Source organism: Guillardia theta, assembly GCF_000315625.1.
Source record: "Guillardia theta CCMP2712 unplaced genomic scaffold GUITHscaffold_38, whole genome shotgun sequence".
NCBI classification, from domain to species: Eukaryota; class Cryptophyceae; order Pyrenomonadales; family Geminigeraceae; genus Guillardia; species Guillardia theta.
Genome location: NW_005434636.1, coordinates 107,570 through 135,130, shown reverse-complemented (window position 1 = coordinate 135,130; position 27,561 = coordinate 107,570). Strand labels below are relative to the sequence as shown.

General features: G+C 49.6%; 8 protein-coding genes across 8 annotated transcripts in view; 4 read left to right on the top strand and 4 right to left on the bottom strand.

Annotated features, from left to right (window-relative positions):
• Nucleotides 1-814: 814 nt before the first annotated feature.
• GUITHDRAFT_109218 (hypothetical protein) lies at nucleotides 815-3,705 on the top strand (the record flags this gene model as incomplete). The annotated part of the gene is made up of 15 exons (XM_005831715.1): nucleotides 815-857; nucleotides 1,072-1,380; nucleotides 1,431-1,501; nucleotides 1,546-1,887; nucleotides 1,942-1,993; nucleotides 2,041-2,136; nucleotides 2,183-2,267; nucleotides 2,325-2,460; nucleotides 2,503-2,565; nucleotides 2,615-2,884; nucleotides 3,041-3,158; nucleotides 3,210-3,267; nucleotides 3,312-3,408; nucleotides 3,456-3,484; nucleotides 3,528-3,705. 15 exons carry the CDS (start codon nucleotides 815-817, stop codon nucleotides 3,703-3,705), a joined length of 1,947 nt encoding a protein of 648 aa, XP_005831772.1.
• Nucleotides 3,706-3,756: 51 nt separating this feature from the next.
• Nucleotides 3,757-4,631, bottom strand: GUITHDRAFT_139416 (hypothetical protein; the record flags this gene model as incomplete). The annotated part of the gene is made up of 4 exons (XM_005831714.1): nucleotides 3,757-3,849; nucleotides 3,900-4,159; nucleotides 4,207-4,507; nucleotides 4,557-4,631. 4 exons carry the CDS (start codon nucleotides 4,629-4,631, stop codon nucleotides 3,757-3,759), a joined length of 729 nt encoding a protein of 242 aa, XP_005831771.1.
• A 2,013-nt stretch (nucleotides 4,632-6,644) lies between these two features.
• GUITHDRAFT_139415 (hypothetical protein) lies at nucleotides 6,645-9,463 on the top strand (the record flags this gene model as incomplete). Its single annotated transcript, XM_005831713.1, has 11 exons — nucleotides 6,645-7,505; nucleotides 7,552-7,613; nucleotides 7,790-7,883; nucleotides 7,961-8,023; nucleotides 8,101-8,283; nucleotides 8,355-8,438; nucleotides 8,485-8,576; nucleotides 8,719-8,785; nucleotides 8,833-8,914; nucleotides 9,155-9,207; nucleotides 9,287-9,463. The coding sequence occupies 11 exons, from the start codon at nucleotides 6,645-6,647 to the stop codon at nucleotides 9,461-9,463; spliced, it is 1,818 nt and encodes a 605-aa protein (XP_005831770.1).
• Nucleotides 9,464-9,926: 463 nt separating this feature from the next.
• Nucleotides 9,927-13,231, bottom strand: GUITHDRAFT_109215 (hypothetical protein; the record flags this gene model as incomplete). Its single annotated transcript, XM_005831712.1, has 17 exons — nucleotides 9,927-10,268; nucleotides 10,454-10,511; nucleotides 10,563-10,634; nucleotides 10,684-10,754; nucleotides 10,803-10,931; nucleotides 10,980-11,056; nucleotides 11,104-11,152; nucleotides 11,195-11,317; nucleotides 11,568-11,748; nucleotides 11,791-11,865; nucleotides 11,926-11,985; nucleotides 12,036-12,087; nucleotides 12,141-12,188; nucleotides 12,235-12,478; nucleotides 12,611-12,805; nucleotides 12,856-13,025; nucleotides 13,075-13,231. The coding sequence occupies 17 exons, from the start codon at nucleotides 13,229-13,231 to the stop codon at nucleotides 9,927-9,929; spliced, it is 2,103 nt and encodes a 700-aa protein (XP_005831769.1).
• A 1,138-nt stretch (nucleotides 13,232-14,369) lies between these two features.
• Nucleotides 14,370-15,754, top strand: GUITHDRAFT_139413 (hypothetical protein; the record flags this gene model as incomplete). Its single annotated transcript, XM_005831711.1, has 7 exons — nucleotides 14,370-14,398; nucleotides 14,446-14,618; nucleotides 14,670-14,724; nucleotides 14,823-15,432; nucleotides 15,509-15,559; nucleotides 15,611-15,648; nucleotides 15,700-15,754. 7 exons carry the CDS (start codon nucleotides 14,370-14,372, stop codon nucleotides 15,752-15,754), a joined length of 1,011 nt encoding a protein of 336 aa, XP_005831768.1.
• A 113-nt stretch (nucleotides 15,755-15,867) lies between these two features.
• On the bottom strand, nucleotides 15,868-17,126 carry GUITHDRAFT_157912 (hypothetical protein; the record flags this gene model as incomplete). The annotated part of the gene is made up of 8 exons (XM_005831710.1): nucleotides 15,868-16,347; nucleotides 16,398-16,447; nucleotides 16,494-16,560; nucleotides 16,608-16,653; nucleotides 16,705-16,773; nucleotides 16,826-16,889; nucleotides 16,940-17,033; nucleotides 17,088-17,126. 8 exons carry the CDS (start codon nucleotides 17,124-17,126, stop codon nucleotides 15,868-15,870), a joined length of 909 nt encoding a protein of 302 aa, XP_005831767.1.
• Nucleotides 17,127-18,556: 1,430 nt separating this feature from the next.
• On the top strand, nucleotides 18,557-20,549 carry GUITHDRAFT_56477 (hypothetical protein; the record flags this gene model as incomplete). The annotated part of the gene is made up of 3 exons (XM_005831709.1): nucleotides 18,557-18,758; nucleotides 19,282-19,609; nucleotides 19,781-20,549. Coding segments are annotated over 3 exons (1,299 nt in total), but the record flags the coding sequence as incomplete, so codon positions are not given.
• Nucleotides 20,550-26,347: 5,798 nt separating this feature from the next.
• Nucleotides 26,348-27,561, bottom strand: part of GUITHDRAFT_109211 (hypothetical protein) — a gene marked incomplete at both ends in the record, with an annotated part of 1,536 nt that continues 322 nt past the window's right edge. The window contains 8 exons of the mRNA XM_005831708.1: nucleotides 26,348-26,501; nucleotides 26,672-26,746; nucleotides 26,793-26,854; nucleotides 26,899-26,956; nucleotides 27,001-27,113; nucleotides 27,159-27,297; nucleotides 27,347-27,466; nucleotides 27,514-27,561. The exon at nucleotides 27,514-27,561 is cut by the window's right edge and continues 47 nt beyond it. Coding sequence (XP_005831765.1) covers nucleotides 26,348-26,501; nucleotides 26,672-26,746; nucleotides 26,793-26,854; nucleotides 26,899-26,956; nucleotides 27,001-27,113; nucleotides 27,159-27,297; nucleotides 27,347-27,466; nucleotides 27,514-27,561 — 769 coding nt within the window. The remainder of the gene's footprint in view (nucleotides 26,502-26,671; nucleotides 26,747-26,792; nucleotides 26,855-26,898; nucleotides 26,957-27,000; nucleotides 27,114-27,158; nucleotides 27,298-27,346; nucleotides 27,467-27,513) is intronic.

Sequence of the window (27,561 nt, the reverse complement as noted above, 5' to 3'; positions counted from 1 at the left end):
TCCTCCATCGCCCATTGCAAGTATCCCGTTTTCACACTGGGTCGTGTCAATTTCGAGTGCCCAACTGATTCTTTTAAACAAAATCAAAAACTTCGCCTATTTTTGAAATATCTCAATTGTAATTTTGAACTATAAACCTTGAAAAGACTCACAGGACCCTCACTGCAAAAAGATCCCCAGCCCCCCCCAGAGGCAGCGCGGAAGGCGACGTAGAGGGACAAATAGCTTGTGAAGTCTAATAACCCATATAATTATTATTTCATAGGAAGGTTCCGGTTATTGCTATTTGATAAAATGGCCTAATAAGTCATTTACATTCTATTGATTTTTTTTTCATGAAGTATGGGTTGAAGCTAAAAGTCCCCAGCAGCGCCTCAGAGATGATATAGATAAATTTAAAGGACAGCACATTTATGTCTAAGTGAAACATCCACTGTCCCCGCCTTCAGGTGACCAGCCGGAGGCGAGTCTGTCGGGCCGGTGCTAGCCAGGGCCGGGCCGGAGCATTCAGTCTAATTTAAATAGCTAAGAAGGTAAACGATTAAATGAAATAGCTCGAACTCGATGAAGCTCTCAGGGCGACATGGCGAGGGAGTGGAAGCTGAGGGCGGAGGGAGAGGAGGAGGAGGAGGGAGGGATGGAGGGAGAGGATGAGAGCAACATGTGATGTAAGAAAGAACAGATTTAGTGTAGGCAGTAGATCAGGAATGTGGAGTATGTAGAGAGAGCATGCTTTCTTTACGGACAAGGCAAACTTGTGCAACAAAAATTCTTTGTTGTTTGCTCCTTCTGGTTGTAAAGGTTATGACACGAAATGCTCAGTTGTCTCAACAATGAGGATATAAGCAAGACGCCTGGTGAAGATGTTTTACTTGCTCGCGATCATAGTTGTTATCATCGCTCTGGGGTATGAAAATGTAACATTGGGTTGCCGTGATACCTTCCCCCTTAGGTACTTGCTGAAAACTACCCTCGAACTTGTCGATGACGGAGGCGAAACCGAATCAACACAAAAGACAGGTTGATATATGTCGGCTAGTTCTCCTTGGTGATGCTCAACGGTTTGCACAGAGAGCTCAAGAAATGGATTGGATATTTCCACGAATGTCATTTCAATCTGCTTTGGATCTCAGACGGGAACCGCTGAGAACTATGCCCATGAGATAGCAAACTTTCTGCGCAAGAGGGGTTTCTTGGTGGATGTTGTGGATTTGGAATTTTTTTCAAAGGCATCTTTCGCTGAAGGCACGAGCGCCAGCCCCCAGATCGCCTTGTTTTTGCTGGCGACGTATGGAGAAGGTGAGCCGACGGACAACGCAAAGACGTTTTACGAGTGGGTCAAGAGTGAGGAAGCAAGATTTCCCGGTGTGAGATACTCAGGTGCGAGCCTCTGCTTCATGTTTGATGGTCATTTTCTGATTGAGAGACAGTCCTGGGACTGGGGAATTCTCAGTATGAACATTACAACACAGTCGCAAAGGATGTTGACAGGCTGATGGAGGTTGTAGAGCAGAGCTTGCTCGTGGTGGCTGACAGAAGATATAGGCAAGAGGAGCTGAGAGGCTGTCCCAGCTCCTCCTTTGCGACGCGGCAGGAGGAGGGGGGGACGAGGATTTCGCAAAGTTGGTTGACATGACGTTTCTTTTCAGACTGATGATATCGGCTGGCAGGTGGGCGAAAGAAGTGTCAAGAGCTCTCGACACATTATTTCATGTGAAAGATCGCAAGGGATACGATGATCAGCCCATGGCAACGAGAAAGAATTTCTACATCCAGATGTTTGAATCGGAGGAAGCAGCCACGCGTTCAAACAAGAAGCTCCCGGCATCGTCTGCGAAACTCGACCATGTGACGAAGAAGCTGATGAAAGTTCGAGAGAAACGAGAGGTGTTGTTGCTTCACCCTTGATCTCTTCCGACTTTCCGTTGAGTGCATGATCAGCTGCAGAAGTCTGGTGACCGCAGGTTCCTTCACGTGGAATTGGATCTTGAGGGTGGGTTGCTTTGTGATGATGGGAGAGATGGTGATCTTTGATGAAAGATAAAGAAGATGCGTATGAGACTGGCGATCACCTTGCGATCTATCCAGAGAACAAGTCGAGTTTGGTCGAGAGGTTTGCTGTGCGAACTTCGATCGGTGAGATAATGATGTGGTACGATGGAATGTGATCACAGTTGAACAGATTTGGACAAGTGGGTGATAGTAAGAGATGATGTTGCCGCATCTCCTTTTCCTGTTCCGTGCACACTCAGGAAGATTTTCACAAGGTTGGTCGAAATGGCGAAACGACCACTCGGGTGCAGTCTATCTAAATGATCTGCTAGTTATCTGGACTTGAACTGTTGCGTGAAGCAAGATTGGCTTGCCTTCCTTGCGGAACTTGCACTGTCCGATGATGACAGAAGAAATCTAAACTGGCTGAGTGAGGACAGTTTCTCCTATCAGAAACACATCGTCAAGGTCTTCCCTTCTTCCGATCTTTCTTCACTCAGAAGTTTGCAGGGTTACAAGAACATTGTTGATGTCCTGGCCGATCACAAAAGCGTTCATCTCACTCTTGAAAATGTCAGCCTTCTCGCTACCTTTTTAACGCTGTTTCACCCCCGCATTGCAGATACTTCAGATCCTCCCGAGGGTTCAACCTCGCTACTACTCCATATCCTCCAGCAGCTCGTCCTCTCCAAAGCAAGTTCACCTGACGCTCAAGGTGTTGGAGGAGGAGATCGACCGACCTGGTCAGAGCATGGAGAGCAGAGCGGAGCGGAGATTCGAAGGAACATGCTCCTCGTTCCTCTCTTGCGTACATGTTGGATGTTCGGTGCAGGCTCAGTTGAGAAGGAGCCCCTTCAAGCTGCCCAAGGATTTGAGCACGCCGATCATTCTTGTGAGTGAAGTTGTCGAGTTTGAAGTTAGAGATGGAGGTAGAGCTGGAGAAGCTAGAAGAGTAGAAGGAGGAGGGCGAGGAGGAGGCAGAAGAGGTGGTGGAGGTGGTGATGGCGGGAGAGATGTTAGTGTTTTGTTGGATCGTAACTGGACCCAGGTTGGAGCGGGGACAGGAATCGCTCCCTTGCGGGCAATGTACCTAGAAGCGCATCATGCCATGAAGATCTCGGGAGTGAATGTTGACATTGCTTTCTTCTACGGTTGTCGAAAAGAAGGTGCGTTGATTCTGACCGGCATGGTTGACTTAGTTCTTAATTCTTGTTCAGATGAAGATTGTCTCTATCGGGAAGAGATGGAATCGATGATGGACGCTGGAGTGATCAAGTACGCAGGCTCTTTGTCTGCTCTTACCTCTCACGTTGTCTCAGTTCATTGCACTTTGCATTCAGCCGTGAGACCTCCAAGAAGATTTACGTCCAAGACAGAATCCGCCAGCAAAGAACAGAAGTCGCTCAAATAATGCAGGTAGATCTATCCCAACGTCGGTCAATGGACCTAATGTCATTTCCAAGAAACAAGGATGCATCTACGTGTGTGGAAGGTAATCGTCTCCTTATATGGTACGTTCGCTCACGCTCAAACAGTATATCAATGGCATCGGAAGTGCGCAGAGCGTTTGTCGATGTGCTTATTTCCATGGTGAACAGTGACATATTGAGCAAACTCCTGACGAACAAGCAGGAGGGCAGCGAGGAAGCCGCGAGGGAGAGATTGCGGAATCTGCAAGCAACAGGAAGATACCAGCAGGACATTTGGAGCTGAAGGAGATTATTTTTTGCATTCCACAGGAGAAGATCGATTATCAACACATCCTTAGATGGATTCGTAGCCAGTAGCAGCACCCGACATGAGGATCAAGCCGAACACAGCCTTGGAGATGACGTCAAGAACGCCATAGATGAGAACCTGCAAGTTCACGACATGAGCACAACAACTCATGAGTGAGATCAACACACCTCAAAGGTGACAGAGAAGTTTCCGAAGCCCTCAGCGAACACCCAGACAACAGGGTAGCAGAACCAAGTGATCACAGTGATGCCAGCAATCTTGCTGTAAACGGACGCAGAGTCTCCTCCCTTGGCTTTCGCGGCCTCAGCCCAGGACTTGCCGAGGGCAAAGATGATGTGCAAGAACCAGCACATACCAAAGAACCACCAAACCCACTTAACGTTGCCAACAGTCAAAGATCCGAATGCCCCAGTAGCAATCATCAAGACTGTCACGATCACGTCAGCAACACTTAACCTTGAGAGTCTCAAGTACCATCAGAGAGGCAGAGAGCCATGATGTCCCAGCGGCTGACGCCAGCGACGAGGCCGAGGTCGATGAGGAGGAGGGGAGTTGTGATGAGCCAGTCAAGGTAGCGGGCCACGAAGAGCTGCCTGCAGTCTGGGGCGATCACCCATCCTCCGCCAGATGCCATGGAGAAATAGGCAATGGAGGCGATTCCAGTGACAAAGGTGGCAGGGAAGAGAACGCGGCTGGCTGCCTTGCTCTTGGCCGCGTTGATGCCGAGAAGCAAGGTGATGCAAGCAAACACGATGAAGACGAACTCAAGCAATGCCTGCCGCAGAGTAACTCGGATGCCCTACCCCAACCTCACTCGCACGCACCTTTCCGAAGGAGGAAGCCATGTCCACAGTCTTGCATCCGTGCACATCGAGCTTTGCGCCCTCCCCAACGAGCATCGTTGTGATCTGATGTTGCAAACAGAAATATCGTCACGGATGAGGAAATTATCATTCATAACCTTGAAATTCTCATGATCTATCTATTTCCTAGGCTTTGCTCGTCATCTCACATGTTCATTTTGCGAATCAGTCCCATCCCGCAGAAAGCATAACACAAAATGAAAATGCTCTCACATCAATCTTTCAAAGCCTCCCAACACTTGTAAGAGGCGTCTGTTCAGTTTACAAAACACCATCACACCGCACACGCTTGTTCCAACACAAATTCCATGAACACCATGCCCTCCACTAGTTGAAGGAATGATTCGACATCCAAATTTGTAGAATATGCAAAATTCTGCATTTGAATGATACACAGCAGCCCAAAAAAACCAAAACAACATGACAGATTCCAAAAATTCGCAAACATCTATCATAGAGTATAGCCGACATCGAAATTCAGCACGCCTCTCCTTTGTCTTAGCTTGCTGTTTTTGTACCCGTCCTCCTGTCCTCACATCCCTTTTTCCATGTTTGAACACAAACATCCGACTATTTCTTTCCTGTGTTCCATCCTGTGTGCAACCTTCCATTCCACCGCGCACTAAACCATAAACCTCAATGATAACCCACTCACACGCTCGTCTCGGTTTGTCCTTCTTTCATTACACACACCCATACTGAAGGTCCTCTTGTTCACTTCAAATCATCACAATTTTCATCTTCTCTCCTTCCTCTCTCTGTCTCCCTTCACATCCTCCTCCTCAGTTCGCACCTGCGACGCCATGGCTGTTGGCGCTGTCGCTGGAATAGAGGACCCCTACCCCATCAATAATGGATATGATAGGTATGGGGTAGGGGTCCTCATTGAAAGGTCACTGGCCTTTCGGAGAAATCTCTTAGCCCTCATCCCCTACTTACCCCAATTACGTTTACTCAAAGTTACTAAGTTAAGTGGCAGCCCGGCCGGGGGCGGGCGGCTCGGACTCGCCGGCGGCTCGGAGCCCGGCCGCCGCTGAGCGGCCCGGGCTCGGAGCCCGGCCGCCGCTGAGCGGCTCCGGCCCGTACGGTCCCGCACGACGTGATGGATTGTATGCAGTAGCGAAGTTAGAGCAGATAGGTAATTGACTTCAGAGATAAGCCCGGAGTATTTATAAGCAGAGCAAGGATAGGAAGATAACAGAGACTGAAAGGATAGGAGAAAGAAAAAGATTAAGAGATAGTGAGAAAGGAAGAGAGAAGAGAGAGAGAATGAGGAGAAAAGAAAGAGGGAGAAGAGAGGGAAAGAGAGAGGGAGAGGAAGACAAGACCCCACGCTGACGAGCCGTGCCACTTGACGGAGCAGCGTCACCGTGGCACATGCGCCGGGCGGAGGCTGGAGCAGAATCAGGATTCAGTGATGGGAGCCTGGGCTAGCTCGCAGGAAAATCGTGGCTGCACTCAGAGTTGCCGCCCGCACGGCTGCTGCCCGGGCCCGGCCCGGTGACTGGCGGCCGGGCGCCGGGCCGGGCGCGGCGGCACTCGCCGGGCTGTCAGTGAGTAAAAGTTCAACAAAGTCGCCCAAAGAAGGCCATGAAGATACAGGGCTTGTTCAGGCGACAAACCCAAGCAACAGGATGCTGAGAGAGCAAATGAAGAGAGGAGAGAGAGAGAGAGTAAGTGAAGAGGGAGAAGAGTAAGAGGGGGGATAGAGGAAGAGATCAGGGAGTAGGGAAGATCTAGAGAAGAAGGAAAGGAGGGAGAGGGAAAGAGTTTAGATGATGTGAGAAGATCGATAGAGAACGAGGACGGGAAGGGGCAAGCATTCGGAGTGCTGTTATGACGTAGCAAGTTTGACATCGGATCATATGAAGATTAGGGTGAACTGACATCATATGATTGATCTCACGAGAAGCGCTTCGAATATGTAATGCGTCTGATCGCTGTTTGTTGCAACCATCTACCTTGCCTTTGATTGTTTATGGTCATGGTGACAAAAACTTCAGGTTCTGGGAAATCTTTGGATGTAGGGTCAGAAGCCCTTGTGGAACCATGGATGAAACCTTCAACGAAAGTAGCAGCGCAAGCGCCAATGGAGTTGTAGAAACGCCTGACAACTCGTTCGTTCTGTCTGGAATGAACTCATCAGACAGAAGTGGGAGCTCGTGGAATTCTCGGTTCGACGTGAAGAGATTCTTCAACAACAAGCAATATTCAGACATCGTCCTGGAATTCACCTGCGAGGATGGTTCAGTCCAGATTCCCTCACACAAGCTTGTTCTGAGCCAGTCCCCTTTCTTCGAGAGGGCGATGAACATTGGCATGTGCGAAGCAGAGAACAATCACTTGGTCATCAGAGATGTTCCTCCTCAAGTCGGCATGGCAATCACTGGCTTCTTCTACGGGCTAGACTTCGAGATAACAGAGGACCACCTGCTGAAGTTGTTAACGACCCTGGACAGACTTCAGATCTGTGAGTTGGTAGAAGAGACGAGTGAACGCCTGAAGAAGCTGCTGAATGCAAACAATGCACTCAAACTCGCATCGGGGATCGCTGAAGGCTGCCCCTCCATGCACTCGTCTTGGATTCCAATCTGCTCTGCCTTCATTTCAGGGCACGAAGATGAGATTGCTGAAACAGATACCTTCCTTGACCTTGACCTTGACACAGTCATGTTCCTAGTCTCTGTGAGAGACCCTCCTATCTTCGTCTCTCCCGTTTCGTTTGTTATCCGATGGTTGCAAAAGCAACAGGCAGTTTCTGATTTCTTGCGGCATTCTTTGTCGAAATCATCTTTGACAAACAACGACAAAGTCCTTTCTGGAATTTTGAGGGATGCCATCTTTTCGTTTGATTCGTTTGCAACTCTTGCCAAGCATATCGGATATGATGATGCCAAGAAGTACATGGAGGTGAAGACGACGATGATGTTCTTTGGTCCCTGATCACAAGCTGCAGGAGTACCTCGCAGACAACATTTCTCCTTTCAATGCTTTTGCATTTGTTTCTGCCAGTTTCAGGTTAGCAATGGGGAAACCATCATGATAGCGATATTGACTGAATTATCGTGATATGTTGTTGGTGGTGATGGTGATGGTGATAGTGATGGTGATGGTGATGGTGATGGTAATTCTAATAATCATGTCCTGGTTGATTAGTACTACCATTTGCGGGAATAAGATCTTGAAATTGGCAGCTTCAAGAATTGCGACGTGACAAAGGAACTCAACACACGCTTTGACTGGCATGAGCTCGTCTGCATGGAATACGTTCGTTTGAACGCGAAGGAGGTTCTTCCTACTTCCCTCTCCTCTTCGCATCACAACGATTCAAACTGCAGCTCTGACGCATCATGTCACCTCAACAGGTGCTGGAGAACGAGGGAATCGTATCGTTGGAAGCTGACATTGTTCGGACCCTTGCAAAGGAGGTGACAAGAACCTCCTGAAACACTCTCTTCATCTGTCTTGGAGGTGCAATGTTTTGTAACACTTCAGTTGAAATCAGGATCGGATTTTCGCGCATGAAGATGATATATTCCGTGCTGTGTTGAGGTGGGCAACCTGGCAAACTTCGTTCGGGGAGGAAGAAGACGGAGAACATGAAAAACGAGTCAAGAAGTTACTGAAAGACACCGGGATAATTGAGCTGATAAGGTTTCCGACCATGTCTTTGAATTTCTTCCATCAGGTATTGTAATCTTGAATGGTCTTACTCGTTCCTTGCCTGTCTGTCTGTGATGAGATTTACTTGTGGTCAAGGTTGTAGAGAAGAGCGGAGTCATTCCGTCTCGCCTGCTCCTCGAAAGATATCAATATCATCACGGCAGTTTGACGTATTGCAAGGTCATTCCTCCTTGCTTTTTGTTTCTCATGATGATCTGAATGTCAGGAGAATGTAAGGTTGCACAATCGGCTGCCCATGTGGCTGGGAAAAGGTTGCTACGCTTGCAATGACCCATCTCATCCTGCCAGTTGCGAACGGTAAGAGGAACCGAAAGGTGGCATGTAGAAGAGAACGCAGAGAGGAGAGAGAGGGGAGGAAGGAGAGGGGAGAGGAAGAAGAGGATGAGTAAGAGAGAGAGGAGAGGGACTACCAAGGAGAGGATTCAACAGTGCGTGCTAGGTGGGTTATCGCCTGCTCTCCTTCAGACAACGGGATGGGGTTCAATACGGAGAGGATCTGCTACAAGGTGATATGCTTCCTTGCTCCGCATCTCTTGACCCTCCTCCTCTTCAGGGCCCGGAGATCCGAACGTGCGGAGGAGACTTATGGGGGGTCACTGTCTTTCCCCCGGGAACAGACGAGCGAGAGATCAGAGGTCAGAGGAACGGAGGGGAACAGGGAGAGAGGAGAGGAGGGGGGAGAGGGTTGGGGAAGAGGGAGGGAAGAAGACCTCTGACAGGAAGACTGCTAGGGCACGGCATGGGCTTAGGGAGGGCCCTGACTCGAGGCATCGGCGAGTCTGGAACAGGCATCTATCATCTTTGCTCCCCCACCTCCTCTCTTTCCTCCATGTTCTGTCCTCCTCTCCTCCTTGCGCTGAGAGCGTCCTGCACAGGTTCCACCCTTGCACATAACGAGTGGGCTGTCAATATTCGCCGTCTCAGTCAGGTCCTCGTCCTCGTCCTCGTCCTCGTCCTCGTCCTCGTCCTCCCCAAATCCCTCCTGTAGCTCAACTGTCCTTGACCAGGACACCAACTGGACTCTCACCCAGTGCTCGACTGGCCTTAGCCGTCGATTTAACTCGCTCAACGAGACCTTCTGGGACCTCGGGTCTGCTCCATCTATCTCACCCTCCCTCATTGTCCCTCATTCCGCCCCCTTGCTCTCATCGTGTTCCTTCTCTCCTCTGCTCGCCTTCCTCTAAGACTTTGGCAGGACTCAAATGAATCTCAACATCTCGCAGAGCTCTCCCTACACATTCACCACGTACTCTTCCCTTCCTCCTGCTGAGCTGACGTGGCATCGGCAGCTCCGCATGGGTCGTCTGGAGATGCTCGCACATCGAAGAGCTTGATCCTCTCGCCATCTGCACGCGAAGTCGAGGCAGAGCGGTGGCTGCTGGCTCCTGACCTCGATGCAGGCGACATCATGGACATGCTGAGCAACAGGACGGAGGAGGTGGCACTCCGTGTTATCATGCATATCCTTTCGCCTCACTGACTTCAATGATCTCTTTCAGGAAGATGACAAGTCGATCTTTGTTGAGATTCATTTCCAAGAGTTTGCAAACAACATCCCCATCCCCGTCTGAGCCTTCTCAGCTCCATCTGCCACTTTGCCTTCTCTCTTCCTTGTTCACTTTCAATCCCGCGTTATATTGTTTATGGTTAGTAACACTTGCCGAGACTTGTCGTTGCTGTCTCATCACTTTCTCGGACTGTGAAGGGGAGATGCTGCAACCCAGCATCAGTCTTCAACGAGAGAGAAGCAGGAGTCAAACCTGCTGCGAGCTTTGCCTTGAGCTGCTGTCGCTTCTTCGCGATGGACGAAGGATCCCCCACCTCTTTCCCGGGGGTCGTTGACGCCCTCGAAGTTCGTCGAGTGGACCTCGGGGGGTCGCTGGGGCTGGATAGCGGGGCCTCTTCCTTCTTCTTCCTCGCCGATCTCTTTGGCGTCTGCTCGGGCAGGGGGCTGGCTACTGCCTCTTGTGGCTCAGCGGTGGGAGAATCCTGTCAGGCGTTTAACCGAGCACGAGCAAGTAGAGGGAGATTATTGGAGAAGAGGTGAAGAGAAGACGAGGACAAGAGGAGGAACGGTGGTAGGAAATTCCGAAAGGAGGCCAAGGAAGAGGTTGTTGAGGAATGGGAATGGCGAGGGAGGGTTTGGAGGGAGAGTAGGAGGAAAGAAGCAGGACCTTAGCGTTGTCAAAAGCGTCCAGCATCGAAAGCGCTTTGTTGGGCTGATAGGCATACCTGATCATTCTCATCACGAGGTCGAACAAGAAGAGGCGAGGAGACAGTCACCCGGTTGTCATGAGCTCTTCACGGATGCAAGTGGCATCCTCGATGCTCCATCCGCTCTTCTTCCTCCCAGATCTACAAGTTGCTCAGCCGAGTCGCCGTGAGAGCATCGGGTAGCAGGCACCTTCGGACGGGAGTCAAGACATAGTCTGTTCCCAGCTCTTCCTTTTGCGCTGCCGTTGCACGGACTTTCGCCTAAGGTGAGGATGAGGGAGGGCAAGAAGAGGAGGGTCAGCGCCAGACCCGCTCGATGATGGAGCCAGATGTCTCCGTGTTGAGATCAGAGGAGTGTGCGACGTCTTGGCTCTGTCTCGCCCGCTTCTTCTTGCAAGAGCTCGAGATCGTGTCCTGGACGAGGTGGGAGAGCCTCATCTTCAACGCTGCTGTCAGCCCCCGTCTCCCAACCAGCTGGCAACATACCGGAGTGCCCGAGATCCCCGTCCTCCTCCTGTGCCCCCCGGGAGTGACAGCAGCAACGGTGCGATTCTCTTGAGCTCCTAATGTTAAGGTCAACCCGATCCCGAAGTCTTGAAGGTCTTTGCACCTTCCATGGATTGTTTCCTTCCCTCTGCCTCATCGTCTTCCTCCTCCTCCTGCCATGCGTCACCACACAGCAGCAGACATCGCCGGATTACCTGCGGGATGGGGGAGAGAGCGGGTCTCATGGCGCTGCCGGGCGTTCGAGGAAGCACGACTTCGTCGTTAGTTCCCAATCGGTCGCTGGCATTGTCAAAGGAGATGCTCTTAGCGGCCGATCCCTGCGAGCACAGGCGTCACCGCACTACAAAGGCACACTGATACATGCCCGTGGTGATGGGGTAACACGAGCTGCTGGTTCCGAGAGAGCGGCTGGAGATGCGATGCGGAGAGGCGTCCCTGAGATGCCTGAGGTACAAGTCAAAAGATCCCTACCAAGGCTCATTTTCAACCAGTTTTCCGCATCCCTCGTGGAGTCAAGCATGAGTTCGCAATGTTGTGTGCTGGTTACAAGGTAAGGAGGACAGTTACAGTTAGCGAGAGAGCACCGGCTGCGTCAGAATCGTCCGAAGACGGGGCAGTTCCCTGCGAGCTGTCTTTGGAAGGGCTATGCAGGTGATGAATCTCTGAATCTCCGAATTTCCATACTCGGAGGTAGTTGGATTTATCTTGGTCAAGGTCATTGTGATCGTCCTGCATCGCCTCCGCCATCCTGGAACTGAATAAGAAGTAGACTGGATGAAGGTTGATTCACCTATCTCGGGCAGAGTTTCTTGAAAGCGGAGTCAAGCCGGAGGCGGAAAGGGTGAAAGCCATCATTCCTGAGCGCCTGTAAAAGAGCGTATAAGGCCTCCAATCCGATAGTGACGGCATCATATGATGCTGAGACCTTCTCTTGCTGCTGGATTCTCGATCGGAAGATGCACGCCCATCATTGTCTGGAGTGGAGCTGTTGGGTAACATGTGTTAGCGGGCAGGAGGAAGCAAGGGCAAGACTACTTGTTCGCAAGAGGGCTGATCTGCGTTCCTTGCAGATTGCTTCGCACTTCGTCTTCAAATTCATTTCGTCAGCAAAGGAATAGTGAGGAACAACTAGTTTCTCACCAGCGTTCACCGGAGCAACATTAGTCTGGTTGTTGCTCTCTTCCGTTCCTATTTGCCCTCTTCAGCCCCCGAAGATCAACAATCGTCTCCTCACCGTGATCGCTCTCGGGTGTGAAGACGTCTTCGCTCTGAAGAACTCGTCTAGTCTTGGGAGTGGAGGCGCTCAGCTCCTTGGTGACTTGCTGAACCTCAGCCTCTAAATCTTCGTTCGGGTCCTCTGCCTTCTCGCTTTCCGACGCCATCGCCTCTTCTTCATCGTCGGCAGGGACGAGGTACATATTGAGATCAGCGATCTCAGACTCGACAGTAGTTTCCTCCATGGCCGATTGTTCATCGACCTGTGCAAGAGGACATTTAGACGCCATGATTTTCACCATGGAGGAGGAGGAGGAGGAGGAGGAGCAGGTCAAGGAAAACAACAGAGGCAGGTTTGGGAAGATGGTGGATTCAGAAAAGTCTTTCTGTTTCACCTGAGTCTCAGGCATTTCTGCAGCAGCTGATGCATCAAGTGAAGCTCTGTTAGTCGACTGACTGGCCTCCATTACATTCTCCAGACAAGTATTCTCATCCGAGCTCTTCTGCTTCTGCGCCGCCCTTCTGGTTCCCGCGGCTGCTCGCGTCTTCTGAGCGCTTGCAACCGTTTTCTCTCTCTTTGATGCAGAAGTCTATTAAGCAGCTGCATTCAGAACACTCGTAATATACAGGCTGCGCGTACCTTTCCCACGCTCAAAACAGTCTTCTCCGCTGGTTTGTTCTTTTGGATCCGCGGCGTAACAGATTGAACAGAACCTTTTGCTTTGGAGGCCGAAGAGAGGATACTGTTTCTTTGATTTGCTTGCTTGTTAGTGATGACCGTCAACCCTTCTCTCTTTCCTTGCTTGATATCTGGAAAGCGAGGACAGTCAAAGGAGATCACGCTATTTTTCCAGCATACCTGCAGGAGAGGAGATCTTGGCTGCGTTCACTGACGTTCCCTTGTTTTCCTTCTTGGACGCAGCTTTCTGTTGTTGCCAGAGCAAAAGCTTCTGCCTTCTATCCATCTTGGAATGATCCAACGAGTCGTCGGTGACCGATACGTTCGGAGAGTCCATCTACAGGAAAGGGCTTGTTAGCTTGACCTCTGCCACCATAGGAATACTTGAATCTTCCAATAGTATCCCTTCTATCCCGTGCTAGTTCCCTGCTCTATGCTTGTGTCCTCGTGATACTACAAGGGATCATCAGAACCCGACTATGAAGCAATGTGCCTTGTCATCCAGTCCGACCTAAAAAAAAATATTTCTGTTGATTGGTGTTCTGTTTGACTTTTTCTCCCTCTTCTTCCTACAATACAACTTTATGGTTGCCTTTGCGCACTTCTTGTCTCACGCACTTCTTGTCTGCTCTTGAACATCATTTCGTACTCGCTTCCTGCTTCATTGCTCCTAAACCCATCATGAATCTCTCCTCGTCCTTGTCGTCATCCTCGTTCTGCTAGCATCTCGCTTCGGTCCCTTTGTGTCTGCCATGCTGACATTCTCCTCTCCTTCCTCTTCCTCTCTTTCCTCATATCGATCATGAGCGAAATGCCCGCGCATTTTCGACGTTAAAATTCAAAAGCTCTGTAGGTGGGGTGGGACTTTCAGGTCTTGTTGCAAACATGGGGTAGTATTAATTTTTTAGGGGTTATTTTTAGGGGAATTTTATGGGTACTCTTAATAAATCAAGTCGACTAGGTAGGGTGGTGGGTTGAACTGTTGGCCATGCAATGGGTGGGTGGGGCATCTGCTAGGCGGGGTAGGAATATTTTTGAAAAAAAAATAGAGGCAGGACCACGACTTCCAGCTAGCACTAACACTTTAAACCGAATTGAACCAATTAAAACCGTTCTTACGTGTCATTTACGTGTTCGAATCGATTCAAGCTGTGACTTTGTAGAGCCGTAACGCAGCGATGGCGGCAGCAACGAGGGCTATGGCGAAGGGTCGCTCGCAAAGAATGATCAAACTGCTCCTGACTCCCTCCCCCCATCTCCCTCATCTTTCCGTCTGCACATCACGTCTGGTTTCGCATCAATCCTCCCGTTCTTGTCTCAGTCGCTTCTTCACTTTGTCCCCAGCTACGAATTCCTCCCCCTTGCCTGGATTGCCCTGGTGTTTCTCGAGGAACGCACTCCATGGTGTTCGTTTCTCTCCATCATCTCAGAGCTGTGCAATGAGCACAGACGCAGAGCCAGACTTGACATCGAAGATGGCCCAAGACATCATTGATCACAACAGGTACTCATACACCCCATCTATCAGCAATGTTCACACTGCTATGGCAGATTTGTTCTCAGCAGGGTTATCACGATGATAGAGTCCAATAAAGAGGAACACCGACAGAAGGGCTCAGAGGTTGGATATCCTGATATTGCATTTTGGGCGATCCCTGACATGCGGATGAAGATTCTTGACGTCGCGCTCAAGGTGATGAAACAGAGGAACTATAGGAACCCAGGTAGAGCTATGGTAGCCTAAAGGATATTTTGATCTGATGTTTCCATCACAGCTCGATCTTCGATCCGCCTTGGGATCTCAGGTCCGCCGGGAGTCGGCAAGTCCACGTTTATCGAGGCATTGGGTATCGAGCTTGTGCAGAAAGGACATAGGCAAGCAACTTTCTGACTGTAAGATGAAAGCAGAGAATGACGTTGTTGTGCAGAGTCGCAGTGATTGCGGTGGATCCGTCATCTCAGATATCTCGAGGATCGATTCTTGGCGACAAGACGAGGATGAACGATTTGGCGGCGCATCCCAACGCATACATCCGTCCTTGTGCCACCGGAGGAAGTTTGGGAGGGCTGTCGCAGCATACGGACGAAGTCGTGCTTCTATGCGAGACTGCGGGGTTTGACGTCATCCTGATTGAAACCGTCGGAGTAGGGCAGAGCGAGGTCCTCGTCTCAGAGGTTGCAGACATGTTCATCTTGCTGCTCCCGCCCGTCGGCGGCGACGAGCTGCAGGGCATCAAGAGAGGAATCATGGAAGCGGCAGATCTGATAGTCATTAACAAGGCTGATGGCGACCTCAAGCTCCTGGCCAAGAAGGCTCAGAGCGAATGTCGTTCTGCTCTGCAGTTTCTGAGGGGGGGAGCCGGACACAAGTGGTGGAAAAGTGACGTGCTGACATGCTCTGCCCAAACCAAGGAAGGAGTGAATGACATCATGTCGAGCATTGAGACCTACTGGAAGTTGGGCGATGAATCAGGCGATCTGAGACTTCGTAGAGGAAAGCAACGAGCATCTTGGATGTGGAGAAAGTCCAAGGAAGATGTGAGTGACTCAGCTATATGTTTGACTCCCGCACCTTGTGATTGCGTTGAATGCATGCCCTGATCTCAGTTGACAGATCGTGAAAATGCTCGAAGACTGTGAGTTGGTAACAAAACGAGCAGAAGAGGTGATTGGTAGTTTTGTGTCTTTGATCCCCCAATCTGACCCTGAGTTGCAGCTTGAGGTTGAACTGCGCCAGAGCGAGAAAACGCCTAGGTTTGCAACAGAGTGTATTCTCATTTATTCTTTGGCTCAATTTTGAAGCAGATGGGCGGCAAAAGAGCTTGTGAAGGTGTTCATGAAGACCGGAAAAGATCTTTGAAAGGCCTGGATGCCCTGAATCATATCTATTGAAATCTCCATCTTTGTTTTCATATTGTATCATTATCTGTGATCGTATTGATATTACAACAGTATGTCTTTCTAATTGTTGTTTTAATGGATTACACTTTTCGATTGAATTTCTATTTTGTGCTCTAGATCTAAAACATCTTCCAAGTCCTGGTTGTCTGGGAGATCTTTGTTGAGATGAAAGTTATAGATAAGCTTCAGGAGGTTTCTCTGGAGCATGCACACTGTGACTTTTCCCACTTTGGGAACGTATCTCACATTGGGCACTTGCAACAACCTCTCTTCGTCCACATTGCTGAAGGACGAAAGGTTGATAATTGTGGCCCCAGGTCTAATGAGGTCACAAGGTAGTTTAAACTTGCTGCATGGAACTCCTGTCACCAGAACATCCGACAACTTGATCACGTCTTCGCACTCTAGATCCGTTGGCACTTCACAGCATGGTTGGACCAACATGGTCTCCTTGTCGTCTACGCTGAACACAGTTGCTCCATCGTTGGCCAGCATGCAGGCTAGAGGCCGCCCGACCACTTCGCTCCGATTAAAGACTGATATTGTTTTGTTCTGATTTGCAAGCTATCAGAAGATTGGAATTGAGACAAACTAATCCTTACATTGATCCGAGACCCGATAGGTAGGCATCTATTATGAATCTTGAGGTATTCTGTCGGTAGGAATCAATGTTTCAGGAAAAGCAGGAAGGGTTAAACCTAAAATCTTTACAACCGCCAGCGGTGTACAAGGAAGCAAGCTCTTTCGTCTCCATCTTCTCATACACTGCGAAACATTTCAATGGGCATCAGAAAAAGATATGCAGCAAGTACAGGGCTATCCAAGAGTCTGATGTTCATTTTCAACCTTTCCCTGTATCTGTGCAACAGTACTTCGTCAGGAGGTAATCATGTGAAGGTTGTAGACAACGGTTGAGAAAGCGCCTCTACATCCTTTCTGACTGATATCATTTCCCTTATTACTTCATCCGAAGACCCGCTGGTGAGACACAGCACGTCATTGTATCGACACTGTGCAGAAAAGTGCATACTCCGGTCCTGGTGTTGGTCCAAAGCAGGGATAGTAGAAGATTATCCCATGGACATTTGGATTCTCTACGCTTCTAATAAGAAAAAGGGGCTGGGAGAGGGCAAACATCACTCACCATTCGCCTTACGTATTTCATCGAAGACCGAAGACTTGGTAGTTTCCACCACATGAAAATCTATCCCATTCTGGGAGCATGATCTTGCTGTCCACTGAAGAAACACAGTTCAACAGCAGTCCAACACATGACAAAAAGACTTCGTCACATGCGCATAGTCCATCGCTGCTTGATTCTTTGTTGCCATGATACCAAGCAACTTTGGGCTGATCCCGAGGGCCTAGAAACAAAGTCGCCTCATCATGACTGAAAGGACTGCTCATGATTGTTTTCACCTTCGTTTCTAAGACTTTGCATTGAAGCCGATCGTTAAAACTTTTTGCGATCTCTTCTGCACAAAGCTTGCCATAGGCCTGAGCAGGGCAAAATCAGTTTCGTAACCTGGATTTCGCCTGAACTCTGATTACATCTACGCTTTCGCCAGCATGGCAGAGGCGGGCATCGTGACGAGAGAGTACTCTGATGTGGTTAATGCATTTCTTCTGTAGAGTTAAAAATCGTTTCGAAGCCACTGTATGGGCGCAAGAAATGCCTTGCATTCACTATGGTAAAAATTCCTGTGCGCAGCCATGTTAGATCGAGCATGAACAACATAAAATCAGGAGGACAGCAAACATATGAGATCTTCATTTCACTCTGTCTTCTATTCCATCTTGTTGCTCCGAGTATTCATCAACTCTTCTCTCCGTTCTACGTTCACTTGCTTTCATTCCCCTTTACGCATCGGGCTGGTACCACCCACAGAAACAGATAGAAACATCTCTGTATGTTTTGAAATTTTCAGATATACTTTCAATCTTCCACTTCCAACATGTGTCGCATAAAAGTTTCAAATATGCGGGGAATGTTGAAATTTGATCCTACAATTTCAACCTTTCAAGGTATGAGGATGAGGCTTCCATTTGGACTGTATGAGGGCCCACCATGGACGCGCGCCAGCGGTCGCTATGGATGATAGTTGGGATTGCGGCAACGATGGCGCCAGTAGAAGATGCTGCTATGCAGAGTTATGACAAGCGAGATGTCGCACGGGAAATGCTGACGGTTCTATCCTCAGAACTGACGACCGAAGCCACACTGCAGTTGTTCAGGAAAGTCAGGAAGAAAGAATCGGGGGATCCGGACGTGGGTCGGTGCAGGAGAGCAGGTTGCGGAGGAATCACCACGGTAGAAAGATGTCACTCAAAAGAATACAGGAGAGGAAGGGAACTTGGAGTAGAGTCAGAGCATGCACGAAGGAATCCTTTGGTTTCCTTGAGGGGCGGGAGGCCGAAGAAGGGCAAGGAAGTTGAAGAGAAGCGAGGAGGGGCTGCTGTCGATAAAGGCGTAGCATCGTTTAGGGAGCACATGAAAGAAGAAAACTCCAGCCAGCAGGAGAAGGAAGCCTGCTATGCAATCTTCCGGAAGTTCATATTTGGAGAACTTGATGCAGATGCTGTGTGGGACGCTTCAGCTCCCCTTCACAACTTCACGAGTGTCAATGGCTTGTGGGCATTGTTCCTGAAGGACGAGATCTTCATAGATCACGACCCTCGACATATGTCCAGCAAGCTAAAATCACTTCACAATGCATGCACGCAGCTCTATGCTATCTTCGTGACAGGCAGAGAGAACCTTTACATCGACTTGGCAATTCAAGGTTGGGAAATGCTGATCAAAGTCATCACGCCAGATCACTCCGAAGCATGGGGAGCTGTACACCATTCACTCGGCATGGCATATCAAGAACAGACCCATGGCGATCAGCAGAGAAACAACATCAGAGCAATTTTCCATTTCAACTCTTCACTATCAATCTACACCAGGAGCAGATTCCCTAGTCAATGTGGAAAAGCTCATGAGAAGCTTGCAAAGTCTTTGCTCTTGCTAGAGAAACACGTAGACGTCATCGGCAGGGAGGAACTCTCGCACATCTTTCGGCAAGAGATGTCCATCATGTCGGGAAAGCAATACCCCAAACAAGAGTTCATGTTCGGAGATTTTTCCATTCAGCACTTCGAGCTTTCGATTCAGGTATGCTAAATTCACTTTGGTGGATTTATATGACTTTATCATAACAGATCTTTGGGGTTGAGCGTTTGTATGAATCCCTCGCGCGAACCTATGTTCTGCTCGGGGAGGCATACGGTCTGAAGAAAGTAGGAGATATATCATGGAGCCAAGACAGAGCTATCTCTTGTTTCGAAGCAGCCTTGCAGGAAAGCTACAGTCTCTCTGTCTATGTGTCTGTCTTGCTGCAAGTCTGCTAAACAGGCAGGCAGAAGTCGCTTGAACTCTTATCTGTTCCCATGTTGTTTGTGTGCCCATGATACTGACTGCTGTGCAGGTCCCAGGGTTTACAGCTGAAAGCTATCCCCACGACTGGGTGAAAGCGCAGCGACTTCTCGGCATGCGGCTGCTCATGAAACAAAGTGGAGAAAAGTTTCTGAATATTGAGAATGCTATCAATCACCTCAAGGCGACCCTGGAGATTTACCAGATGTTGGGGGCAATGCAGGACTGGGCGGAGGTACACATAGCCATAGCTGATGCATGGATGCAAACGATTTCTGCTGCAAGATTGTTCCCAGGGTTCAACGCATTACAGAACTACAATGAGTCCCTCAGTGTTTATCATAAATCAGCTCATCCTATCCGTTATGCGGAGATTAATACCTACATTGCTAACGTGTGTCTGAAGATCATCGAATACTCCAAAGTCGAGTCTGAAGCATCTACATCGCAGCTCTTGCAACAATCTCTGAAAGCTTATTCGACTGCCCTCGAGGTGTATGCAGAACACAACAGGACGGAGAGTTGGGCTGTCATTCAGCTCAAGTTGGGCACAACAAAGGTCACAAGCTATCAGACTCAGGTTGAATCTAAATCGCAGGAGATGATAGAAGAGGCGATTGACCATTTCAATCAATCACTCTCTTTCTTCCAGCATAGGAACACATCACAAGATTACTTGGACGCCAAGATTGGGCTGGGAACCGCCATGTGCGAGAGAATCTCGTCGTCACGTAGCAGCGACTTGGAAGCGGCCCTCTCCCACTTCAGCGACGCTCTGTCTGTCATCAACAAAACGGTACACCCCAAGGAATGGGCGAAGCTCAACTATCAGATGGCGGAATGCTTCGTCTCAAGAATCGAGGGGAACCGCACGCTCAACCTCGCCAGTGCCCGGGGACACTGCGAGAGTGCCCTGTCCTTCTTCACTATAGAAACTTTCCCTGAGATGTGGGCCCGGGCTCAGTGTACCCTGGGGTGGGTCCTGGCGAGCCAGCAGGGAGGAAATCGAGGGGACTTGCTGGAACTTGCCATCTCCCATCATTGGCAGGCGCTGCGAGTCTTCAGCCGCAAAGATTTCCCGCAGCTTTGGGCAGCGACGCATGTGCATCTTGGGGAGGCCTACACGAACAGAGTGAATGGAGAGAAGTCCAAGAACCTTGAGATGGCGATCGACAGCTGCAACCAGGCGCTGGAGGTGTACAGGAAGAACTCACATCCTCTTGCATGGGCCAGGGTACACGACATCCTCGCCAAGGTTTACTTGAGCAGAGATGGAGGAGTGAGATCTGAGAACGTGGAGCACGCGATCCGATGCTGGAGGAATGCGATCAAGGTGTACAACGTGAGCAAGCATGAGGAGCAGTGGGGAAGGATCCAAGCAAGTCTGGTGAGAAGCGACGAGTTGTGTGTTGCATTCCTATGGTGACGGCAATGATGGATGATTGTTGTGCTCAAGCATTCCGTGTTCGAATGCAGGTTTTGTATTGCTGAGTTGACATGTGATGCAATGATGATCGACCTGATTATCTTGAGTGACAACCGCGAAGACTTTGTGATGTTGACAACGTACGGCAGGGAATGTCCTACTCACAGCGCAAGAAGGGAGCTCGGAGAACGAACCTTCAGACGGCGATTTCTCACCTCCAGAACGCTCTTGCCTTCTTTTCAAGAGAGGAGCAGCTGTCGACTTGGATGACTTTGAACCTCGGGTTGGTCGATGCATTTTCCTCCTTGTTGGCCGACGAGGAGGAGATAGCGAGGCAAGTGTTACATCACGGCCTGCTTGTCCTGGACGAGGTGGTAGAAAGCAGCAATCATGATACAGTGGTCAGTCTGTGGTTCAAGATGGCTACAGCGTACGACGTGTTGTCGAGATGGGAGAATGATACTTGCGTGCGAAGAAACCACTCGAACATGGCGATTCATTTATATGAGAAGGTACTTGACTCTTCTCCGCCGACCCGCTCTTTGCAGAGATCCCTCAGGATATCGTTGCGATTGGGATACTTGTTGAGGAAAAGCAAAGAGGGTGATGGGTTTACCAACTTGCAGAAAGCCATCTCAGTGTATGAGAATGCAACAGATTTGTTAGACCCAACCTCTCTTGAACGATGCTTCTTCGAGAGAAGGATAGGATTGTTCAAATTCTTACAATGGAGGAGCGTCATCAAGAATATCAATGCAAGTTCGGAAGCGATGAGAAGATTGGTGATGGAAGATTGTGAGACAAGAGACGCTTTGTTGCACGAAGCAAGGGCATATATGGAGAAGTGCTGTTCGTGCTTCGAAGATGTAGAATTGGACAGACCGATTGTACTCAAGGAGGCTTTAAAGTCGCACCAAGTTCTTGCGTTATACCATGATCTTTTGTTTCAAAGATTGCTTCACAAGTTGTTATCTCGAACCTTTCAAGAAGTATCAGAAGTGGAATGTGAGGACTTCAATTGTCTTTGCAAGATCTTGGGCCGATCCAACTGCATTCACAAAGACAATCCTGTATGCCATCTAATGAGTGTCAAACTCCCTTCTCGCATGGACCAGACTCGCCATGACATGGAAGTGGAAGACATGATGTCTCATCATCAACTTGCCACGGATCACTTGCGATTTGCCGTCGACAAAATGTCAACGAGAATGAAAGCATTCAGGTCCTTGTTGTTGAAACTACGCAAACATCGTAGTGTACATATTTTGCATGCGGATGACCACTTGCTGATATTCTAGAGATGATGCGATGCATTCCTATTTTCGACAGATGACTGACTGATGACGTGTCAATTGAATCGATTCTACTTTGATTCTTCTTGTCAACAGCAAGGTCTGGAGTGAAGGTATCTGGAACCTGGACGTGGACAGCATGCAAGTTGTGATCTTGCAGAGATTGTCCGAGTTCCATGAGGACAGAATGTTTGTGTATCGGAAGGTGAATTTGATGGATAAAGTTCATGTCAGCTGACGCGTTTCGATTATAGGATCAAGTCTCAGACGCATACCTGATAGAGAAAAGAAAGGCCTTGAGATGTTTGCAAGAGGTAATGTCCGTGCTAGCATTGAGGTTTCGATGGTTCTGATGTACCGAGCCAAGGCGTTGGAAATGCTTCCATCGAATAGGGAGACCAGGGACAAGCGGAGGCAACTTCACATTCAGACTCTCCGCATCCTCCTCCGCGAATCCTCGTCGGAACTGACGCTGGACGATCTGATCGGTGATACTTGAGCTCATGTGCCGTCATGTTGTTTGTGACGAGGAATCAGATCACTACTCGGGTCTCCTCGTCACCCGCTCGATCGACCAGTGGGAGGGAGGGAACGTGTGCTGGTCCCGCTGCCACCTCCGTCTCGCCGAAGCTCACCTCCTCTCATGGAAGCTGGGCGATCAAGCTTGCATGTCAAGCATCTGCCATCATGTCAGGCAAGCGCTTCGCTTTCTGTCAAGAGAGAAAAACGCATTTGAGTGGAGGAGAGCGCATGTGATGTACGGGGAAGCCTGCCTGCTCGCTGCTCTCGAGAACGAGAGAAATTTTCCCATGGGCTCCTTCGCCTTCAATTTGTTCAGGAAGAAGTACATGGCATGCGCCACGAAAAATGCGAAGAAGTTCATCCGAGATCCTTTCACCGAGCGACCCTGGAATGGAGGTATGCAAGACCTCAACTTTCCGCTGTTGGACCGAGCCAGAAGACATTTCCACAAGTGTCTCTCCGTCGGCGATGCGGAGGATCAGAACGTGGCGCACTATGCTCAGCTCTGCTTGTGTTTGATTGGACTCCACATGCCTAAACGTCTCATCTTCACCTCTCACCGACAAGGAGACCCCAGCAACGAGGTCGATGACGTCATCTCTGTCTGCACGCAAGTGCTGCAGACGCTGGACAGGAAGGAAAACTTGATCAGGTTAGACTTGTTCTTGTGTAGTATCTCGATGATGATAAGTCGCTTGTCTCTCAGATGTTTTCAGTTCCACTTCTTGCTAGGACGAGCATATTCCTGCAGGATCAAGGGATCTCGACTTCTAAACCTCGACCATGCCCTGAAGCATCTTCTCCAGTCCATCTCGCTTCTATCTGAAATGTTGTGCAAGCATGACATGTGAGTTTGTCTGATTTCCTCTTCTCATCTCAACCATCTCGTTCTTGCAGTTCCTTTGAACCCAGCATTGGGTTCGTTCTTGATCCCAAATCTCCTATGCTCTCATTCTCCTCCTCGTCCTCTTCTTCGCTCAGCGCGAGCGTTCACCTTTGCATGGCGGAGATCTGTCAGGATCCTGTCTTTCTGAGCTGCTCGTCCTCAAGCCTGCAGGAGTTGCAGGCTGTTCATGTCGCCCTCCTCGCCTGCACTCCTCGATCAGGCTCGTTGCAGTGGATCAGGAGCAACGGCATTGATGATGTCACCAAAGCTGTACAAGGCATGGGAGCGTCAGCCTTGCAAAAGCCTGACTTGGGGGATGAGTCGATCTGCTCGAGGTTGCGTGAAAGATCCCTGGAGCTCAATCTCGCTGCACTTCAGTCTCTTGATCGATCCACCAACCTCGTCTTGAACGTGCACACCAGCATGCGTATAGCTAATGTCTTGGTGTCGAAGTGGGCCAGCGACTACAACAAGCTAGTCAACCATATGTTTGCTGTTGTCAGTGATACCAGGAATCTCCGTCAGTCACCATGGAATGTTTCCTTCCTGTGTAAAGAGAACGAGAAGTTGGCCAAGAGCATGTGGAAGGACTATACAATCGCCTTGCGACACTATGCGAATTCAATCGAGACTGATGATGTATCCTTCAATCACCCTTCTACCTCATGCTCATGTTGCTTTTCTGCAGGCTGTTGAAATGCAACATCTTCCATCAATCTACACGGCTATTGCTGAGAACAACATTGCATGCTTGCGCATCAGAAAGATCTACATGTGAGAACTGTTCTGTTTCTACACGCGGTGATGACGATATCTCGTTGTTGCAGGAGCATGTTTCGATCAGATCCGGAGTTCCACACAGATGAGAAGGAGCTGATGAATGACAGCGAGAGCGAGATGCCGTCTGATACTGAAATGGACATCCCATACCATTCTTGGATTCAATTGCAATATCGAAAGTGTCGAGACCACTTCAGTCGTGCGCTGTCGTTAATGTCAGAAAGGATATTCCCAGTGGAGCATCTGCAGATCAAGCAGAACTTTGACGCTATCAATGAGGAGGAAGACTTTCCAATGCACACGCACTTGAGGATACAGGAACTTCCCCTCCCCCACGTGCTCGCTACGATGAACCCAAATTTCAATCGAGATCCCGACGAATACCGCGCCCTTCCCTTCCACCTTAACGGTGATCTGCGGCCGCTGATCCGAGAAGCTGGGGAGACGGCCAATTGCTTCATACACACGATGGACGAGGCGAGGCTGCTCATGGCGTACAGGAACCAGTTGGATCACGAGGAGGACTTGAAGATAGAGGCAGACGATCTCGATGAGCAGCTGCAAGAGGAGGAGAAGGCGAAGAACAAGATCATACAGTTGATGCAGAGTGACAATGTGAACCTGAAGTTCAAGGGCTTGCAGAGGATCAACGACGAGCTGTGGCGTCGGGGAGTTTTGCTGTGTAACAGTGCACGCAAAGAGGAGAGACATGAAATCTTCCGCCGGGTCATTGCAAGACGAAGAGGATGTCTTGTCTCAGCTGTCAGCATGCAGGAGATTTCTGAGATGGATGAAGCAGACATGAGGTTTTTTGTGTCTCTTGCCATCGCCAACGTCCTCGACGATGACTACGCGATTCATGCCGGAGCCCTCCACGTCATCAAGAGCGGAGTGGAGTACGGGGATGACAACATGACTCAGTTCATTCGGAGATCTCTGCGCCTCAAGACAGAGATCAAGAATGAGTCCTACGTGGAGAGCGAGACTGCCTCGGAGACCTCGGAAATGGACAGGGACGGCATTGAAACTTTAGTTGACTGGGAGGCTGACTTGGTACAAGCAAGCAAAGAGAAGGTTTGCGTTCCTCTACTTCTTCCGTCCGAGCACATCCGTTGACTTTACATAGGGTGCCATCTTGCGAACGCTGGAAAAGGAGATGGCGGAGAAAGACGAGGACCTTGAACGGACGAGGAGATTGACGGACAGAAAGCAAGCAATGACATCAGAACTGCTGACAGAAAACGAAAAGAAAGCGCTCATGGACAAACCAAAGAGAGTCCCTATCATGGAGGTAATTCCTCCTCCTCCTCCTCCTCCTCCTCCTCCTTCCTGTTCCATTCTCTTCTCCTCATACACATTTGCCCTTTTTCTATCATGACTCTGCTGAGTTTTAAATTTCAAGGAACTTCGGGCAGAAGTTGAAGGCTTGAAAAGGGACAACCCGAATCACGGGCTCCGGAGGATTTGCAATGCGATCAAAGAAAAACACTTCGATTGGATAGTTCCAGAGGTATGAAGACGTGTGGGACTGCCGTCAGTCTAATTGACAATATGACGCAGGGAAGAGTTCAAAAGCTGCTCGTCGATTATCGCACTTCTCAAAGGGTCTGCCTTTGATTTCAAATCTCCACTCCCTGACTTGTACCCAGGTCAAGGAGGAAGCCAAACTTACAGCAGACCGAGAATATCCCACAACAGTGAAGCTCGTGCCAGATGAAGAAAGCAGGAAGAGCCTGTTTATGATCTTTGATGATCCCCTATTCATCCGGGGGGAGAATGGATCGATACGGCTGAACGAGACGGAGGCGGACATGTGTGGATACAGTATGTCGAGAGTCTCATACATGCTGCACCTTCAGAGAAAAGTCGCAGATGAGTGAGTTTTCTTGCTGCTGCTGCTGCTGCCGCTGCCGCTGCCGCTGCTGCTGCACTGACTCGCTACTAGGCGGGGGCTACCTCCAGAAGAAGTCAGCATGTCTGAAATCAGTCAGATGGAGCGAGATGAGGAGGAGAAACGAGTGAGCTCCGACGCTCCTGTCCGTCTCCCCTCTGACAAACGTACAGCGCCAGGTTGAAGAGGGAGTGGCCGAGGACGCAAGGAAGCGCCTACAGCAGCAGCAGATGAATGTATTCTATGTTTCAATCTCTCCTGCTCCATACGCTGAAATATTTGCAGGAAAATGAACGAGCGCTGGTCGAGCTGAAAGATTCGGATGAGACGTCGGAATTCATCTCATTTTGATCTTGTCCAACTTTCCCTTGGTGGAGTCGAGGTCGCAAGAGTTTGCCTTGTAATACACAGGGGATGTTAAGAACCCGAGCTCCATCAAGTACCTTCGCATGTCTGAGCTGTTTCTGCTGTTTCGAAACGCATCCCAGCACCTGCAGGGTCGAGTCAGCTCGAATACATCATCGTCGCTTCATTGCATTTTGAACGTGTCGCTGAATTCGCTGATGTACATGCAGACAGTACCCCAAGACTCGTTCTGTGATTGAACTTGCCACCTTTAGGCCTAGTCATCCCCTACCCGCCCTCATGTTCAGCCTCTCACTTCAGACAGCTGTAAGTCCCAGGACTATCCCAGATCGCTCCTATTGGCGTATCTTCAGAGGTGATTCGCCAGCATCTGACTTCCCGTCAGCGTCACACTGGACTTGAGATGCTCAGACTACCGAGAGACTCTGCTGCCTTTGGCGATGTTGAAGTTGAGATCAAACCCCGAACGGATCAGATTCTGGAGCATACTCATTCACATGGCAATGGGGAACACCAGTCTACGTCTAACAGATGGTTGAAGCCCTTGCTGCTCGTTATGATGCTGATGATAGTATTCCGACTGTTCAAATGCACTGAGGCAGCGACTGGATACGGTGCTCTTACCTGTAGATGTCATGGATTCTCCCAGTGACATATCTTGTCTCGAGACGCTTCACAGGTTTCAAACTATCCACTTTGTCGTGCTCATCGACTATCTCCACTGCTCCGGGACGTTCCTGCAGGAGCAGCTTCAATGGGGCCAACCCCGCAAACTCTTACACCTCAAGTCTGCCGCACAGAACTTCTCCATTGTAAACCCCGAAACTTCGAAAGGCGTTTTTGTCTATTTTCATGTGATTGCTCTCGAAGTATGTTGAGTCTCGTCTCCGTTCTGCCGCCGACACTTGCAAGCGATCCATCCTGCAGCAGAGCATCAGGGAGGCACGGAGGGCTGGAGCACAGTAGGTACATTAGCAGCTGATCATCGCCGGTGTGATCGTCCAACACATGGCTGGTCCCAACAGAGGTAGACTTCATCACCATGTCCACGAAAGTTGCTGCATTGATCTCTCTAACCTCTCCGCCCTCCCTAAAGGTCCTCGTCAGGCCTGACATAGAACACCCTCGAGCATGCACCTTCTCCTGGTCGCGTCGAACATGGTCTGCAAGCTGTCTATAAAGGAC